We start from the raw sequence: 18,965 nt of genomic DNA, 5'->3' as shown, positions 1-18,965 counted from the left end.
CAAGTCCCACATGAAAGTGTCTCAAGCCCACCTCATTGATGCTGTTGTTGACCCGGGCCTCCATATCATAGCGCTCTTCATCGACCTTGCCACCCTGTGCATGGTACTGCCGGCACAACTCCTGTGGATTGGCAAGAGGGTATAAGTCAAACAAGGGGTAGCCAACATGATGCCTTCCAGATGTTGTTAGACTACAACTCCCATCAGCTCCATCCAGCAACATCTCGAGGGCACCATGTTGGCTCCCTCTGACCTAAGCTGAGCCAGGACTTTAGACACAAACGTGAATAATAAGGAAGAGTGTTCACTGAACATGTGCAAAGCTCACTACAGTGTTCTTTTCTCTTCTAACGTGTATAAAGAATAAGGACATAAGAAGGCAATGTTTTCTGTTCTGCCCTGTATTTGTCACATGCAGCACTGTTTCCATTCTGCTGCCGTTTACATTTCCCCAAAAATGACATTATTTGTGTCGCTTTTGTGAAATTACGCAAGTTACATAATTAGGTAAATTATATTACATTGTCATATTATTCTATCCCTTTCATTTCAATGCAAAGGAAACACAATGCAAATTGCATATTGTTTCGGGACTGAAAGCAACAACAGCAGCAAACATGGATTGTATTTGCTGGACTGATTTCTGTTCCAGACATATGACAAATAAGCGGGCATTGGCAATTTCTGCTCCGTTTCTATTTTTAGTGGAATTCTCTGGCATCCCTAATAGAGAATGAATGTTTGTTTTTTGAGATGACTGGCTTGTGAGATGAATGGACATTTTACTACATGATAATTGTGCAAATGGTCAAAGTAATGGCTAGAAGTTAAAATATGTAATTGGATGGTGAAATGTATAATTATTATTAACTGTTGTTTCCTCTGGCTGATTTTAAACAATGTTAAAATAAACAAAATTAGGAAGAATGTTAAGTGAACATGTGCAAAGCACACTTGACATTTTTTGAGTGTAAATAAATCTGTCCCAACTCAAGTGGACAAGCAGTTGGAGGGAGGTGCCCAGAATGACAAAACAAAAAGATAAAAAGTCACAATTTTTTTCCATTTATGCAATTAAAATATGTAAAAAGCCCAACGCGTTTCGGCTAATCAAATCTAGCCTTCATCAGGGGATGCTTGTTTCAATTTTCTTCAAAATGATGATAACGTTGGTCTTGTTCAAAAGAATACAAGTAGTCAGTAATGCGTTCAAATAAAATTGTGACTTTTTATCTTTTTGTTTTGTCATTCTGGGCACCTCCCTCCAATCGCTTGTTATATTGAATGACATCCACCTTTTTCCACCCCCAACTCAAGTGGGTAAGGAAGAAAGAGCTTCCATGCCTGGCAGATGTGAAACCAGAAAACTTGGTTTTTAAAGCCAGACAACTTGATGTTTAAGAAATTAACCTCTCTGGATGCATAGATTTTATTAAGGGAAGAGAAGCGCATTTTTCAAATGATGTTTACAAATGGATTTTGAAGTATTAGAATCCCTCAACAAACTGGGTTGTATTTATTTCTCAGGGCCTAGACACCCACAAGGCTACAGAACTGATCTCTTCTTATTGTTTTCAAGAAATCATTTTTTAAATTTTTCTAAATATATGGAATTTTGATTGTTTTACATTATTACATCATGAAAGTCAATTATGTGGTATACATCCTCTACAGATTTATTTCATCCATATCTTGCTTTTGTTCCGTGGAACGTAAGGAGATACATATGGGGGTCCCAGGGGCCTCCCATTCAGGCACCAACCAGACCCAGACCTACTTGGCTTCAGCAAGGTGACTGCATCATATGCCTTGATTATTCCCTGTATCCTACACATAGTGGTCAGTGTAGTTCAAAACAGAAGTTGGCTGAGCACAGTACTGACTCTTCATGATGTCATCAAGAAAAAAGTTTATTTTTAAAAAATTAATAAGGTGACAGATGGAAAAATACATGAATATTATACTTTTAACCTCCCCTGCAAATGGTAGTTGGTGGGGCAAGGCTATTTGGCTGACAGCTAAGCCCGGATTCGATTTGTTGGTATACATGTTTGTCATTTTAGCTGCTGAGCCAAGAGGAAACTCATTTCACCCCACAAATCAGGAATGTGTATTGAGCTACTTGTTGGCATTGGCCAGACTTCATCCTTGGATGAACCCTTGGTTGCACTTAGGGGACTGCATCCAACCCCACCCTCCAGCCCCCCACCCATGCTTACCTGCAGTTCTGTGAGGCCGAAGCCTGCTAGTTCTAAGGGGGTGCAGTGTTCTGAGAGATATCGCTCTTTCTCTTGGGCACGCTCTTCTTCCTCCTTTTCCATTTCCTGCTTTGCCATCTGGAGCATCAGTGTCTGGGGTGAAGGAAGGACATATAATGTGATTGAGCATATCTAGTATCATGTTCTTCTCCAACCCCATTATCATGCCATGGCCCAATCCGTCTTGTTCCATGTGTCCTCTCCACCAGGTACTTTGTGTCAGGTGTGCCTGCTTGCCTTGCACAATCCCTTGGAAGTCAGGTACTTTGTGTCCAGTGTGCCCCATCTCCACTAGCTACTTCGCATCTGTTGCACTTTCTTGCCCATTCCAATCTCTGCACATTAGTTTCCCAACATTACCTTGAGTTGCAATTTCCGAGAAGCTGTTATCTTGGATTTTCTCTGTGGTGGAATAAAAGAAAAAGATACATTTAATACTGGGGGTCTCAAGGTAGCTTCCTAAAATTACAAGAATAACTGTTCTCCCAAATACATCAGAATATAGCCTGGCAAGGCAGACAGTACTACAGGAAAGAAATCAGGCAGGAACATACACCTTACCTGATCTGCCTTAGACCTGGTTTACATATGCATCAGAATGGAGAGGTAAAAGTCCTGAAGTGAGATCCATGAGCAATTTGTAGGAAAAGCGGGATACTAAACAAAAATGAATACCATCTACTCTGGCTGGTGGTGACTTATTTATTTATAATGGGTTGGATCTAATGCTTCCCGGAAGGATTGCTCCGCCTGTGGCTGCCTCTGAGATGAGCTCTGTCTCAGAGGAAGCTTTTTTCAGTTTAAAATCAGTCAAAAGGGAACTTTGACTGGTATAAATGTTCTCCCAGGCAAGGGTGAACCAAAGATTATCCACAGAAACTTCGTTAGGCTGTCGGTGGCTGGAATCGATCAGGAATTCCCTGGGAAAAGAAGGCATACCTAGCATCCGAGGACGGAGTTAGGACTTCCAGCAAGCTGGGCTGAAAAAAGCGAGACGTTTTTTCTTTTAAACGATCCACAACGGGCGAGCTTCCTTCTGTCTAATCTTATCATTTGGCTTAAATTACTACAGTAAAAGAGATTTGTTTAAGAATCAGAAATCAAGATACCTGGGTGAGTTACACTTCTCTCTTTTATACAAGGAATTAAGGAGGAGGAAAGAAAATTTAAAAAGCTTATCTTATTTTTTATGGCAAAAAGCTGGCCTGAATTTGGAAACTATAAAGATTAAAACGGATGAGGGGCAACTTACCCGAAGAGAAAATCTGATCTAGATGATTATTTGATTGATATATGTCTGGGACTACTTTTTCTTGGACTACTTTCTTTAGACGAATCTGCTGTTTGTGTATGTTACTAATTGTTCGGCGTTGTGAACCAAATTTGTTTTGCATTCTTGGACGTGCGGGAGATAAGAACTGTGCTGGCCAGATGATGTCAACAGGCCTGGAATATTAACCCCCTTATTGCTGGAAAAAGAAGCAAATTACTCTTTGCTTGGGAATTGTGGCTATATTGGAAATTTGAAGGGTTTTTTTTCTTCGGCTTTAAGAATGACAATCAAAGAAGTGGCAGAGACCCTGGATGTATCCCTGGAAGGGTTTTCCCCTCTGGATATGTTTCAGAAGATAATGGATGAGATTAAGATAACGAAACAAGAACTGGGACAGAGTGGACAAGAGATGGCAACTGAATTTGGTAAAGTGAAACAGGAGTTGAAAGAAATAAAGGATTATATGAGAAAAGGAGCAGATGGACAAGCAATAGAAGATGAAAAAGAAATTAAAGGGAAGGAGCAAATTCTGGAGATTGGATCAGATATATTAAATGCGGAATTGGAAAAAGATTTGGACTTTATGGCAAAAATTAAAGGGAGGATGCAAGTCCTGGAGATTGGAACAGATATATCAAGTGTGGAACTGGAAAAATATTTGGAGTTTGTGGATCCTGGAGATAAAGATTACTGTTTGGAATTCGGCTTTGTCCCTGGAGAAATTGATGAAGATATCAGAGATAAAGTTATCAATGCTTCGATGGAATTTCTGGACTGGAATGATTTGATGGAACTTGAAAAAGAGAAAATTTATAGAATTAATTCCAGATATGTGACAATGGAAAAACTCTCAAGAGATGTGCTAGTGCATTTCGTAAAAAAGAGGAACAGAGATATGACTTTACAACAATATTTCAGCAACACATTCAGAATTGACGGCAAGGAAATATTTGTGATGAAGGAAATTCCCATCAGACTCTTACTATATGACTATGACTATGACAGCAAGATTATTATGGGTGCAAGGATGGAAGTTGGAAGATGGAATTAACACTGATAATGGAAAAATGGCTATTGAAATTACTGGACCTAGCAGACTTGATGAGATGGATTAATTGACATGTTTATTTGGAGAAAAATCGATGGATATATTTCTCAAGGAGTGGAAACCTCTCTTTGACTTTTTGCGGAAAGAATAAAGTGATGTTAATGAGATTTGATGATTAATTAAGATAACTACTGGAGGAAAGTGATTTTGTAATATATTAAGAGACAGGTTTGTTATATATCATAGACCTATAACTGATCTGCGACAAATCGGAAGTCAACATTTTATTTTATTGTTTAATCTGTTTCTTTTTTGTTTTGTTTTGTTTTGTGTTTGAAAATTTGAATAAAATTAATGATAAAAAATAATAATAATAATGGGTTGGATCTAGACTGAGGTTGCTTCCGACTGTTGCTATTTTCGGGTGGGATTCAATCACACATACCATGAAATGCAGGTTGCATAATTATAGTTGATTTGGAGGTCTTACACAAACAAACCCACTTCCTCAAATGTTCAGACTTTTTGCAATGATGGGAAAATACACTTGAAAGAGTAGAATAACACTTGCTTTGACATAACGTCATCTAGGGCTTGTCCACACTGGAGTTTACTGTGTGTTTGCAGCTGTTTGTGTTCCCATTTAATTTGCATAGTCCTCATGACGTCACTCTCAGGCAACACCAGTCTCGATGCTTTTCCCCTTTAAGTTTGGGTTTACCCAATACGGGGATAATCCAATCAGTTGGGGGAAATTGGGTTCCACTCAAGGTTGTAGATGATTTAGGTGTTTTGGGATGGGTGGATCAATTGCCAATTTCAGCTATTCCCCTTTCCACGCTCACTATACTTCCATTTCTTTTCTGGCTGTGCTTGTAACTATTTCTGGTTCGCTCCTGTAAGGAGGATTTTTTTCATTTCTTTTGATTCCCCACATTTGCATAAAACTGCATAAGCAAACCACATTAAAAATTTCTATTGGGTAGCAATCTGAAAACCGTGCGCTGAGAATTTACAATTGCCTTCATTTCTTTTTCAGCCTGTATTGCACAAAACCAGAAACTGCTCAACAAATTTACAATTGCCTCACTGTGTGCTTTTGTACACATCTTGGGTGGGGAAGTGTTTTTTTTAAAGCAAGGTATGCGTACAGTTATCTGTGGGCATGCCCTGTCCGTACTTAATCAACAATAATAGAAACAACAAATTAGAAGGTGGGATCAAATACAAAGGGGAACACTTACTGGTATGAATGGGAAAGACTGAAGGCTCCTCACATACAAACTCAAATATGTATGGGTGTGAACTACTCCACTCCAGTTCTAATAGGAAAAATGTGGATGAACCGCTAAATAATGCTCAAATGTGGACAAGCCCCAAATCTCCAAGCAAACAAAGAAGGATGAATACTTATTGAACAAGTTGTCTGGAAGCAACCCAATTTTACGGTTTCCATTAAAGTTCACTTTCAAACCAGTCTTATTTATTATGCTTTTATCCTGTCATTCCTCCAAGGAGCACCAGCCAGTGTACATGGTTCTTTCCCTCTTCTTCTCCTCACAGGAACTTTGTGAGGTAGGTTAAGCTGAGACTCAGGGAGCCTCCAGGCTGTTAGTATTTTGCAGGAGGAATTCAAGGACATTTGGAAATTTAGGTTTGAATTGAATTGAATTGAAACTTTATTTTTACCCCACCCTTTTTCCAAACTGGAACTCAGGGTGGCTTACAAATAGAACTACATGTAGTTAAAAACATAGAAAAACATACAATTAAAATACAATTAAACTATACACAACCTTAAAACCGTGAAAGGCACTTAAAAATCTAAAAACAATTTAAAATAATACAAATAATAATATAAAACAATAAAACAAGCCTTGTAAAGCCCAATCCTAAACACCTTCTATCCCAAAAGCCTGTCGGAATAAAAAAGTCTTTACTTGCCAACGGAAGGATGGCAAGGAAGGGGCCATTCATGCCTCCCTAGGAAGGTAGTTCCAGAACCTAGGAGCAGCCACCAAGAAGGCCCTATCTCGCATCCCCACCAATCGCACTTTGCGCAATTGAGGTGGATTAAAGTATTCTGTCACCTTAGCGGATCAATTCCATTTTTAAAAAGAAACGTACTTTTTATTTTGTGACAGGCAAATGCAATGAAAGACCAGATACAGTCTAGCTTTGTGAAAGCAAATCAGAATGTTCAATAAAGAGTTCATCTGGAGGAGCCCATAGTGAATGGCTCAACGGGATTTGAACCTGGGTCTTCTAATCCCTGACGTGCTAATTACTACAACACTATGATGTAATCTGTGTGACAAATACATGATTTTTTGTACAGTTAAAGGGAGAGAGGGTAAAACGGCAAATGAAAGCATTGCAGGGAGATAGATGGGCAAGTAAAGAGAAGGGAAGGGGTTCCTGACTGGAAGCTATTTGGGAAAGACCCAGCAGGTGCAGATGCTTCAAATTCTGAAAGTTGGAGCCTTTTACCAATCCTCCGTGTTTCTGAAAGAGCTCTGTGCTCATGAGGTTTTGAAACATACAAGAAAAAACTGAAATCCTCAACAATTAGGATTTCGTGTGTTTTCCAGATTTTGAAATGGGGCCAAGGCCAGCCCAAGACCAAATGGTGCACCTGGAGAGGAGCATCTTCCCCACTCCCAATTTTTCAACTTTTTGGATACCTTGTTTTTGTGTGGTAGCCCAATCCATGGCTTTATCTGGATGCACTATTTGCATACATGGTGCGCCCTATCATATAACAAATAATACATCTGCACACCAGGCTCTGTAAATCTGTATTTATTCATGCCATATGGGCAGTTTATTCCAGCTGTCAAGTAAATAGTTGAGAAGAAAGCCCATGTCAGGTGCCCCTCCTGCAACTAAACCAGGCACCCCACATGGTGACCTGGGCCGGCTGCTCCTAAATTCAGCTCTGCCTATACTACCCTCCTATTTTCCTTTAATACACCTTCAAAATACACAAGAGCTCACCTTATCATGTGGCTCAATAGCATAGGCTCGATAGTTAGCAGAAGATTTTCGGCGAAGAGGAGGGACAGTAGCAGGAGGTGGGGGTGCAGGCTTGGGGGGTGCAGGTTTGGGGGGCACAGGCTTGGGGGTCTCCGGTTCCTTTTTGGTCTCAACTATGGTTTCTTCTGTTTCCTCCTCCACATATTCTTCCTCTTCCTCCTCCTCATACTACAAAAATAAAGTATTAATTTCAATATGTTCGCTGGCATATTGTCTTTAAGAAATTCTATAGTTTAGGGAACATACGGAAGGGGGGAGTTTCACTTAAAAGGCTTCTGATTTTTAGAGAGGATTTGTGGGGGGCGGAGAGAGAGATGGTGTAACTCTGTTACCCATTCACCTAAATTCTTTGGATTGTAGATGGTTTTATTTATTCATTGTATTTATATATTGCCTTTCTGCCAAGGAACCCAAGGAAGTTTACAATTTTAAAATACTAAAACAAGAAAGTCATAAAAAATGCAGAGTGACAGAGTCCTCTCAGGCTGACTGGGAGCTGATGGCACAAGCTCCCTGACCTGGGAGTAGATTTACACCATCCCGCTGTCCGGAGCTACCCCCTTATTCAGAAATCCCATTTTACGTTGCAAAGCAAAGTTAAGCATGAGTATGCACTGTAATATTTCCTTCAGTAAATTAAAGGGCTCAGTTTATGCCTCGCTCGCTTTCAAGCTCTGCGTAGATATGTAGTATCATTATGTAGTTTAGCCATTGGGTGGCACTGAACTTAGTTGTGTCTGGGTAGAATCATGAGTTTCTTGTAGTTATTCTGTTTTTAAGAGAAACAATTAAGTTTTTGTTTCTCTTCTTGACTAGTGTCATAGAATCATAGAATAGTAGAGTCGGAAGAGGCCTGTAAGGCCATTGAGTCCAATCCCCTGCTGGAATTCAACTTAAAGCATACCCAACAGGTGGCTGTCCAGCTGCCTCTTGAATGCCTCCAGTGTTGGACAGCCCACCACATCCCTAGGTAATTGGTTCCATTGTTGTACCGCTCTAACAGTTAGGAATTTTTTTCTGATGTTCAGCCAAAATCTGGCTTCCTATAACTTAAGCCCATTATTCCATGTCCTGCACTCTGGGCTGATCGATAAGAGATCCCGGCCCTCCTCTGTGTGACAACCTTACAAGTACTTGAAGAGTGCTATCGTATCTCCCCTCAGTCTTCTCTTCTAAGGCTAAATCTGCCCAGTTCTTTCAGCCTCTCCACATGGTCAGCCCTGATTTTAGTATCAAGATTTATCCCTAGGAGTAATGATAAGAAACAGCACCAATGAACACATGCAGAGTGATTCCTTTGGTGTGACCACAACTTGCCTTCACACATTAGGGATTAAGGAGGGGAGTTTTAAGGGCAGAACATGAGACTTCCTAAGAGTGCTTGAACTCTTTTTAGAAATTAAGCACTAGTGGAACACTTTACTAAATATACTAAAAGCAAAGACAACTTTCTTAAAAACTTTTTGAGGGGGGCACCGTTTTTAATTTCTAGTTTGAACTGACCCTAATGACATCTTGCAAAGCTTATCTTAACCCATTTTCCACACAGACAAGGTGTGGCTTGATCTAGCAGAGAACCTCTTGCAAAGTTTATCTTAAGTGACAAAATTGACTAGCCACAAGATAGAAGATAAAGTTTGGCAAGATTCAAAATCCATAGGTAGGTCAATCATAATATGTGTTGGCTATTTTCCAAGAGATTCTGAGTATGGATCTGTGAGCACTTAGTTGCTTAAGTACTTAACCTAGTACCATGATTGCTCAACTTAGATGGACTTTATCGTATCTATTTAGCCTGTTTAGTAATGTGCTCCACTAATCCATATTTAACTCATCTTTATAATGTTGTCAAAAACTACTTAAAACTACAGTTTCCCTGATATATTAAATAAAGGGTTTTGAAGGAAGTAGAAAGTATCACAATTTAAAATAAAGAGTGTTTATTTTCCATCAAGTCTGAGGATATTACAGTACTTTGTTGGTACTTACAGTGATCTCTTCCCTGTGAAAGATAGAAAGATACAGGTCAGTCAGACTGAATATGACCCTCTTAGACAGGACCTAAAGCTGCATTTTAAAGTGTTTTTGTCCTTACAGTCCACCAATGTCCACCTCATAGTGTGATTTCTCCTGACCTCCCCAGCCTTCCCAATGTCCACCTCGTAGTGTGATTTCTCCTGACCTCCTCAGCCCTCCCAATGTCCACCTCGTAGTGTGATTTCTCCTGACCTACCCAGCCCTCCCAACTCAAAACACCCTTCCTTCTTCAGAAGATGTATCCAACACATCCAGCTCTGATTAACACAGAATGTTCTAGATCCCAGCCTCTGTGCTCTTACTCTCTAATCTCTCAAAGAATCCAGATCAACAACCAAAATGCACACACCACCACCCCTCCACTTAATACATTCTTTTAAGGAAATTACTCACTCTTCTGCCATTTTGAGAAATCAAACTTCAAGAACCCTGGGGAACAAGAAAAGGATTTTATTATTTCCTTTTGCAGAAGTATAGCCCTTCATTTTTCCTCCACAGGGCACAAGTTTATTTCTAGCATTGCCTCCTCAGGGAATGCAAGGGAGAAGAGGATTAGGAACTGTCCCAGGTTATTCGGTCCATGATTTTAGATCTGCAGCTGCAAAGTGACGATTCAGTGGTGAGGGGAAGGTACTTTTCACATGCTCCGTGACACTTTCTGCTATTCACTGGGAGATATTGGGCTATGGGTGCTTTCAGATGGGTGTTTACAATGGAATGGGCACTCCTCATGAATGCAAAATTTTTGCAGTGTCCACATAACATCACTGGCATCAAAATGCCAGCCTGTATTTCCCCCCCACATTTAATCTGGATTTAACTTTTCTGGGAAAAATCCAACATCATTTTAAAAAAACCCGTTGTCAGCAATTGGTTTGCAGTATTGGAATGACACTTTACAATATTATGCCTTCATCTGGAAGCCCCCTATCTCTCAGTATAACCTTCTCAAGGGGAGGGGAGGAGAACCATGTACTCCAGTCCACATCTGTGCTGAAATTTGTTTAAAGGTTTTTTTAAAGATGTTTTGTTTTTATGATTTTTTAAAGATTTGTTTTAATATGTTTTACAGATGTTTTAGTGTTTTTAGTTTGTTTGCCACCCTGGATTCCTTCTGGGAAGAAGGGCGGGATATACATTTAAATAGTAATAGTAATACCCCACTAATAATAATAATAACCCACTCCAAATTCTTTGGAGGAAGGCTGGGGTATAACTGCAGGGACATAGTCATCCAGGGTCTAAAGGGGTCTTAGACCCCCTACATTTTGGGGAGCCAGGTCCCAGCAGGGTCCTTGGTCTCCAGTGTCCTATGAGTCAATCAGCATGCAAGGGGAGTGTGTTAGCCACTGAGAAGAGTCTTCTAATTTGCTTCCTTGCCCTTTCCTGCTGATTGGAACCGATCAGAGTGAAAGGAGGTGAGTCAGCCACTGAGAAGACTCTTCAGAAATTCAAGCAAGGACAGTCAAATGGTGACAGTGATAGAGGAGCAGAAAGCAGTATTCAAGCCAGCCGAGATTATTCTTTCATTTTAGAAGGTTGTATAATCTTAGAAGAGGCTGTGAGGTGGTGTGGCTGTGACTGTTATGAAGGAACCCTGCACATCTCAATTTGCCACTACAGTAGGGTCCTGCTTTTCGGCGGCCCGCTTTTTGGTGTTCAGCTAATACGGCAGCTTTCAATTAGAGTAAGGCCCCACTCCTACGGCGCTTGTTCCGCTTTTATGGCGTTTTTCAGGCATCAGGCACCATTTTATTGACGGAGTTCCACTTTTCGGCGGTTTCGCTTTTAGGCAGAGGTCTGGAACGTAACCCACCGTATGAGTGGGGCTCTACTGTACACTATTGTATAACTAATAAATAAATAAATACGGTATAGCGCATTAATAAATAAATATGACTTTCCCTCCCCCTTCTAACATCAGAGCGCCAGTATGATAGTTTCTGTTGGATGATAATAATGATGATTATATTTATATCTCACCTTTCCACCAAGGAGCTCTAGGTGGTTCACATGGTCCTTTCCCTTCTACATTTCATCCTCACAACAACCCTGTGAGGTAGGTTATGCTGTACTGAAGGTGGCCCCCAGAAAAGGCATACACACACAGAGTTATCCACAGTTAAGCAGGCATCTGAACCCATATCTGTCTATTGGGCTACATTGCCTCTCATCAGCCTGCTCACACATTGCACTGTGGATTAATTCTACTTAGCTTAGGCCAGGGGTGATTTGAAGTCCATCAGAAGGAATTCCTGACTCCCAATTGTTTTAACAATGGCAGCAACAAAAAATGATTCCCTGACTAAACTGTACTGCTGAAATGAAAAAGGGGGGGCAGGAAGATCAGGAGTAGATTTTTGTGTGGAAGGCCTAAGATTGGGGAAGAAATTTGATTAAATTCACATTTAAAGCTGAATCTATCAAATTGGCACTTCGTGAAACAATATGAGAACTAGCCATCCTTCAAAATATGCACTTATCCAACCAACAAATCAAACCAAATTTGCAGTTCTCAGACCAACATTTATAAAAAGGCATTTATTAGAGGAAAGTGTGCATAAAAATGAGTATGCTACTTGTTTTTCTTGTTATTATTATGGTGTTTAAAAAAATCTAATTGTTGTTATGTGCTTTCAAGTCGATTACGACTTATGGCAACCCTATGAATCAGCGACCTCCAAGAGCACCTATGAACCACCCTGCTCAGATCTTGCAAGTTCAGGTCTGTGGCTTCCTTTATGGAATCAATCGCATCTCTTGTTTGGCCTTCCTCTTTTTCTGCTCCCTTCTATTTTTCCCAGCATTATTGTCTTTTCTAGTGAATCATGTCTTCTCATGATGTGTCCAAAGTATGATAACCTCAGTTTCATCATTTTCGCTTCTAGTGATAGTTCTGGTTTAATTTGTTCTAACATCCACATTTTTGCTTCTAGTGATAGGTCTGGTTTAATTTGTTCTAACATCCAATTATTTGTGTTTTTCGCGGTCCATGGTATGTGCAAAGCTCTCCAACTCCATATTTCAAATGAGTTGACTATTAAAAATGATATTAGTAAAAATAACATACTAAAATGCATTATATTAGGAAAACTTGCTTGCAAAATATGTACATATAGTCATATATACATATAGTCAAAAAGGCATATAAAAATGTGTGTGTTAGAAATTCACACTAAAATACTGAAGAATTTTCATGAGGATTTTTAAAACAAATTGCAAATTGCTGCAGAAATGTGGAGAACTGAACACTGGAAAAATGAGAGAGAACAGAAATGGACAGATCCTTCCATCCCTAGGAAGGATGATGAGCTCAGTTCAATTCTGGTACTTCAAACAAATTCCTGGGCCCAGAATTGTACCTGGCTCTGGTTGGTTGGGAGACGATTGGACCCTTGGATGATAAGGGAGTCAAAGGTGTACTAAAGAACAATAAGGAGATTGCAGAGAAGCTAAATGAATTCTTTGCATCTGTCTTCACAGTGGAAGATATAGGGCAGATCCCTGAACCTGAACTAACATTTGCAGGAAGGGATTCTGAGGAACTGAGACAAATAGAGGTAACGAGAGAGGAAGTTCTAAGCTTAATGGACAATATAAAAACTGACAAATCACCAGGCCCGGATGGCATCCACCCGAGAGTTCTCAAAGAACTCAAAGGTGAAATTGCTGATCTGCTAACTAAAATATGTAACTTGTCCCTTGGGTCCTCCTCCGTGCCTGAGGACTGGAAAGTGGCAAATGTAACGCCAATCTTCAAAAAGGGATCCAGAGGGGATCCCGGAAATTACAGGCCAGTTAGCTTAACTTGTCCCTGGAAAACTGGTAGAAAGTATTATTAAAGCTAGATTAACTAAGCACATAGAAGAACAAGCCTTGCTGAAGCAGAGCCAGCATGGCTTCTGCAAGGGAAAGTCCTGTCTCAGTAACCTATTAGAATTCTTTGAGAGTGTCAACAAGCATATAGATAGAGGTGATCCAGTGGACATAGTGTACTTAGACTTTCAAAAAGCGTTTGACAAGGTACCTCACCAAAGGCTTCTGAGGAAGCTTAGCAGTCATGGAATAAGAGGAGAGGTCCTCTTGTGGATAAGGAATTGGTTAAGAAGCAGAAAGCAGAGAGTAGGAATAAACGGACAGTTCTCCCAATGGAGGGCTGTAGAAAGTGGAGTCCCTCAAGGATCGGTATTGGGACCTGTACTTTTCAACTTGTTCATTAATGACCTAGAATTAGGAGTGAGCAGTGAAGTGGCCAAGTTTGCTGATGACACTAAATTGTTCAGGGTTGTTAAAACAAAAAGGGATTGCGAAGAGCTCCAAAAAGACCTCTCCAAACTGAGTCAATGGGCAGAAAAATGGCAAATGCAATTCAATATAGTGTAAAATTATGCATATTGGAGCAAAAAATCTTAATTTCACATATACGCTCATGGGGTCTGAACTGGCGGTGACCGACCAGGAGAGAGACCTCGGGGTTGTAGTGGACAGCACGATGAAAATGTCGACCCAGTGTGCGGCAGCTGTGAAAAAGGCAAATTCCATGCTAGCGATAATTAGGAAAGGTATTGAAAATAAAACAGCCGATATCATAATGCCGTTGTATAAATCTATGGTGCGGCCGCATTTGGAATACTGTGTACAGTTCTGGTCGCCTCATCTCAAAAAGGATCTTATAGAGTTGGAAAAGGTTCAGAAGAGGGCAACCAGAATGATCAAGGGGATGGAGCGACTCCCTTACGAGGAAAGGTTGCAGCATTTGGGGCTTCTTAGTTTAGAGAAAAGGCGGGTCAGAGGAGACATGATAGAAGTGTATAAAATTATGCATGGCATTGAGAAAGTGGATAGAGAAAAGTTCTTCTCCGTCTCTCATAATATTAGAACTCGTGGACATTCAAAGAAGCTGAATGTTGGAAGATTCAGGACAGACAAAAGGAAGTACTTCTTTACTCAGCGCATAGTTAAACTATGGAATTTGCTCCCACAAGATGCAGTAATGGCCACCAGCTTGGATGGCTTTAAAAGAAGATTAGACAAATTCATGGAGGACAGGGCTATCAATGGCTACTAGCTGTGATGGCTGTGCTGTGCCACCCTAGTCAGAGGCAGCATGCTTCTGAAAACCAGTTGCTGGAGGCCTCAGGAGGGGAGAGTGTTCTTGCACTCGGGTCCTGCTTGCAGGCTTCCCCCGGGCACCTGGTTGGCCACTGTGAGAACAGGATGCTGGACTAGATGGGCCACTGGCCTGATCCAGCAGGCTCTTCTTATGTTCTTATGTATGGTGGCTCTTGGTTTAGTAAAACAAAACCAAAAAACACCAAAGTAGATTCGACAAGCCCAAACTCTGCCATCTCCTGGTCAAAAGCCTCTGGTATATAAATAGTTACACCCACCATGTTACAAAAAGAAAAAAGTATGCACCACCAGGCCTGCTTTGGCCTTTTGAACCACATATTTGCCTGAACCACACATACAAGATATACTGTTATCACTGGAGCTCTTCAGAGCAACTAAATTTATGCTGTCTTATCACTTCTAGAACAGGGCCAGGCCATTCCACAGGGAGGCACAAAGCAGATCGAGCGCCGCAAAACCAGCGGCAGATGGGAAGGGGTCAGTTCAGTCACAACCTTGCCTTCACTCACTCTCCCTCCGTTTTATATAGACGTATGTGTATGTGTGTGTGGATATAGGGTTGCTTTTTAAAAGCGATTCCCCTCAGCCAGGTCAGAAAAAGCAACCATTTTTAGAAGGGGTTGGGGATGAATTTACAACACCTGCAAAGTGGCCAGTATTTAAAACAGGCTACCTTAAAAAGAAACATTTCCCTCTGGCTCAGAAATGGGAGGGGTGGATAAGAGGAAACCTCACAAGCAAAAATACAGAGGCAGCCTTCTCTTGCTCTCCCCCCCCCCCCCCGTCGCGCCCCTTTGCTGCCCAAGCTGCAAAGGGACGCCTTTATTCTTAGCGCTAGGTGTGAAACCAACCATTCAGCAATCAGCACCCTTTCTAGAGACATCTGCTGCCAGGAACAGTCAGAAATACAACAGGAGGGGCCCGTCACTCCTTCTGAGCTTCTTCAAAGAGATCACTTCGCTCTGTGTCTTTCTGTCTTTTACACAGAGAGAACAGCCCTGCCAATAACTCGTTTAAGATTGGCCTAGGTTTACATTTGGCTGGCTCAGATTTGAGGGGGCCTTGGTGGGCCACCCTATGAGCCGTGGCAGATTGAGCTGGCGGCAGCAGAGGAAAACGGGGCCTGAAGCAGTTGTCAGTGACAAGCCCTGAGTTCTTGGCACCTGCCCAACGATGACAGCTAGTGCTAAGGTGACCACAAGTCATTTTGCTGCCTGAGGTGGGCAAGATTGCGACCGCCATGCTATGTATAGAAGCTTGCTGGACTAGAAGCTCGATTTTATTTCAGCCTTAACAACCAGACATCACCTCCAACACATGTGAGGACAGAGGCTAGTTTAGAGGGTACAGGGCAGACCATGTGGCAAGCATAGCTGAACCCTCCCTCATCTTGTCACTGCTGCCCTCCCCGTTACTCCCTGAGGTGGCCTTCTCATTCTGCCTAATGGTAGAGCCGGCCCTTGCAACATATTGACATAGACTTTGCCACCCAGGTCTCTTGGTAAGGAAGGATTGCCTCATAGATGCCTTCTTTAAGAGGTGGCATCTTTTCCTTCTCCTCATAACAGTACAATAGCTCCAGCAGATAAACTGGTAGTCTGATAAAATTAAGTAAAAATGTGTATGTTTTAGATATTTATGCCTTCTTCTTTACCCCAAAGGACTCTGTGGCTTACTAATAAGTTAAAACAATAAAATATACAAATCAATATAAAACACAGTGAGAACAGTGGAGCAGCAGCAATTAAAGAGAAAACTTTAAAAACAACAACACCAGGATTTAAACAATTGTAATTCAAGAGAGTTAAGATAAGCAAACAGGGTTAGGTACTTTGGTGTTGGAAATGGAGAGGCTATGTCTCTCACTGTTTACATACACCTATTAAGGACACATTTTATGGTACAGTATTCACTTTTCAATTGTTAGCCACCCTGAGAAGTTCTAAATGTAGATGGAAAAGCTGTTTGGAAAAAAGGAAATAAATTCCAGGGCAAGTGCTAAACTGAAATAGCTGTTCATGAGAATATGGTCCAATAAAAAGCCTCTTTATCTTGAATTAAATATGTAAGGGTCATATCAGCTGCACGTCAACTGCTTTGGAACAGTGATTCGAGGTTTTAGAAGATGTGTTTTAGAATTTGTTGGGCTTCCTGAGCTAGCTGAGTTTTGGTCCTTTGGGATGGGATGGGGTGGGACAGGTGCTGCTGAACAGATATCACTACTAAATTTATATTACCTGTGTGCTCACTCTCTTCTGTGTCCTGGCAATACCTACTCAACCTGTAGTTTCAGATGCTCTAGAAAAGTGACCTTGTAAATAAAAAAAAGCCTGATGCACCTCCAAAATACAGAACAATCCTATAACCACACAGAAGACCCACTGAATTCCATGGAGCTTGCTCCAGGTAAGCCTTCATTGATGTGATGTCTATTATGTGGACTGCTCTCCCCACCAAGATCAGGTAAGCATCAACTGTGGGGTGCTTCCACTGCCAGTTGAAGACACAGCTGTTCACCTGGGTTTTCCCTGATTCTTAATAATATTAAAACTGGCTACAGTGATTTCCCCCCGATTTTGTTGATGATTATTTTTAGTGGATTTGTTATATTTTATTACTGTTAATAAATTATAATTATAATTAATTGCTATTATAATAAAAAGTGCCATAGACATCTTTTAAAAGTAAAAACATCAAATATGTGGATGTAGGAGTACAGCATTGTTGTATCTTGAGAAGGCTGCGCTGACCTTCCCACTGTCCAATAAAACAGGGGAACTTTTTATGAAAACTCAGAAGATTGGCAGAATGATTCCTTATATCCACATACGCACACATGCACACACATCCGTTTTCAGTTCCCCTTCTCCTTCCCAAAGCAACAGAACTGCCCCCATTTACCTGGTGTCTCTGGGAACCTGATGATGCACAGACAGCAGGGGAACGGCTTCCCAGTGAGTATACAGGCAGGCACCAAAATGGCTGGTGGCCTTTTATAAAGAAGACAGCTCAACATCAGCTAAGCCTTTTAGGGAAAAAGGAGAATGGAATGCATTCCTCTGATAAGAAGTGACACAAGGCACTCATAGGAGAAGGGGCAGAGAAAGCGATTGTGGTTGTCTTTTGACAGTCTCCTATGGAAAGGCTGGCTCATAGTCAATCCTTCCCCCATCCTCTAAACATGGGAAGCGCCGAGCACAGGGTTTGCAAAGTGCTTTGCCCAGGGCTTCCCCAAGGGCCTGACAGCCAGCTGGTTTTCAGGAGTTTGGGAAGCATTGTGCAAGGGCTTTGCAAACCTTGTGTTTGGTGTTTCTCAAGTGCCACGCATAGAGCTGGCAAAGGTACTTGTGCAGTGGTTCCCAAGTCCCCGACAGCCAGCTGGTTTTCAGGAGCTTTGGAAGGGCTGTGCAAGGGACTTTGACAGGTGTCAATCATACAATGTCATTATTGACATAAAATGATTGGCAGGCAGGTGGGACCAGATAAAGATTTGGCCACCTGGGCTAAAAAAGTTCCCCACCCTAGCTATCGACCCCTCCCTCCCACTGTGGAGCACTGTGCTACAAAGGCTGGGAACAAACAAAATAGCTATATGTCAGACAGATCAAACCAAAGCCTGCTAGCCTCTTGTAAGGCCTTTCTGTTTATGAGAATAGTGGACACCAGGAGAGGGGAACCTCAGGCATCTCTGTCTGGTCCTCTTCCCAGGCTGCACCTCCTCCCCAGCCACACCACCTCTCCCCAGGCTACACCCCGTAAGGGCCAGTGTGTTTGCCTGGCTGGAATGTGTCCTTGAACTATAATAATGCCTCTTGCTTGGCTAGATGGAGGATAGAGAGGGGTGTGCGTGTGTGTGTAGCAACTAGCCTACTGCACAGGCACAACATTCACATTTAATGCTCTGCCCTCATTTGTCTCTGGCCCCACCCACCACTGGCATATTCCCCTCCCCACTGAAGGTTGCCCCAAAGGAAATGTGGCCCTTGGTATGAAAAAATGGTTCCCACCCCTGCTGTAGAATTATGATCAATGTGTGTATGACACACACAGCAAATATAATCTATGTACTGGAGCAGCAAAGAGAGCCGGGTTTGTGAACAGTTTGACTATGAGCAATTTATGTAGGAGTGTGAATAAACTCTCATGGCAAATCTGAACTCTTGTGAGCAAGTCTGCAAAC

General features: G+C 41.5%; 1 protein-coding gene across 1 annotated transcript in view; it reads right to left on the bottom strand.

Annotated features, from left to right (window-relative positions):
• TNNI3 (troponin I3, cardiac type) overlaps nucleotides 1-18,220 on the bottom strand; it is a 30,009-nt gene extending 11,789 nt beyond the window's left edge. The window contains exons 1-6 of the mRNA XM_061591614.1: nucleotides 18,082-18,220; nucleotides 17,687-17,775; nucleotides 7,577-7,783; nucleotides 2,619-2,660; nucleotides 2,220-2,351; nucleotides 32-121 (exon numbers count right to left, since the gene is read on the bottom strand). Coding sequence (XP_061447598.1) covers nucleotides 32-121; nucleotides 2,220-2,351; nucleotides 2,619-2,660; nucleotides 7,577-7,783; nucleotides 17,687-17,775; nucleotides 18,082-18,220 — 699 coding nt within the window. The remainder of the gene's footprint in view (nucleotides 1-31; nucleotides 122-2,219; nucleotides 2,352-2,618; nucleotides 2,661-7,576; nucleotides 7,784-17,686; nucleotides 17,776-18,081) is intronic.
• Between the last annotated feature and the right edge of the window lie 745 nt (nucleotides 18,221-18,965).

Source organism: Rhineura floridana, chromosome 11, assembly GCF_030035675.1.
Source record: "Rhineura floridana isolate rRhiFlo1 chromosome 11, rRhiFlo1.hap2, whole genome shotgun sequence".
Lineage (NCBI taxonomy): Eukaryota > Metazoa > Chordata > Lepidosauria > Squamata > Rhineuridae > Rhineura > Rhineura floridana.
Note: the sequence above shows the minus strand (reverse complement) of the source record. Positions and strands in the feature narration are given on the sequence as shown.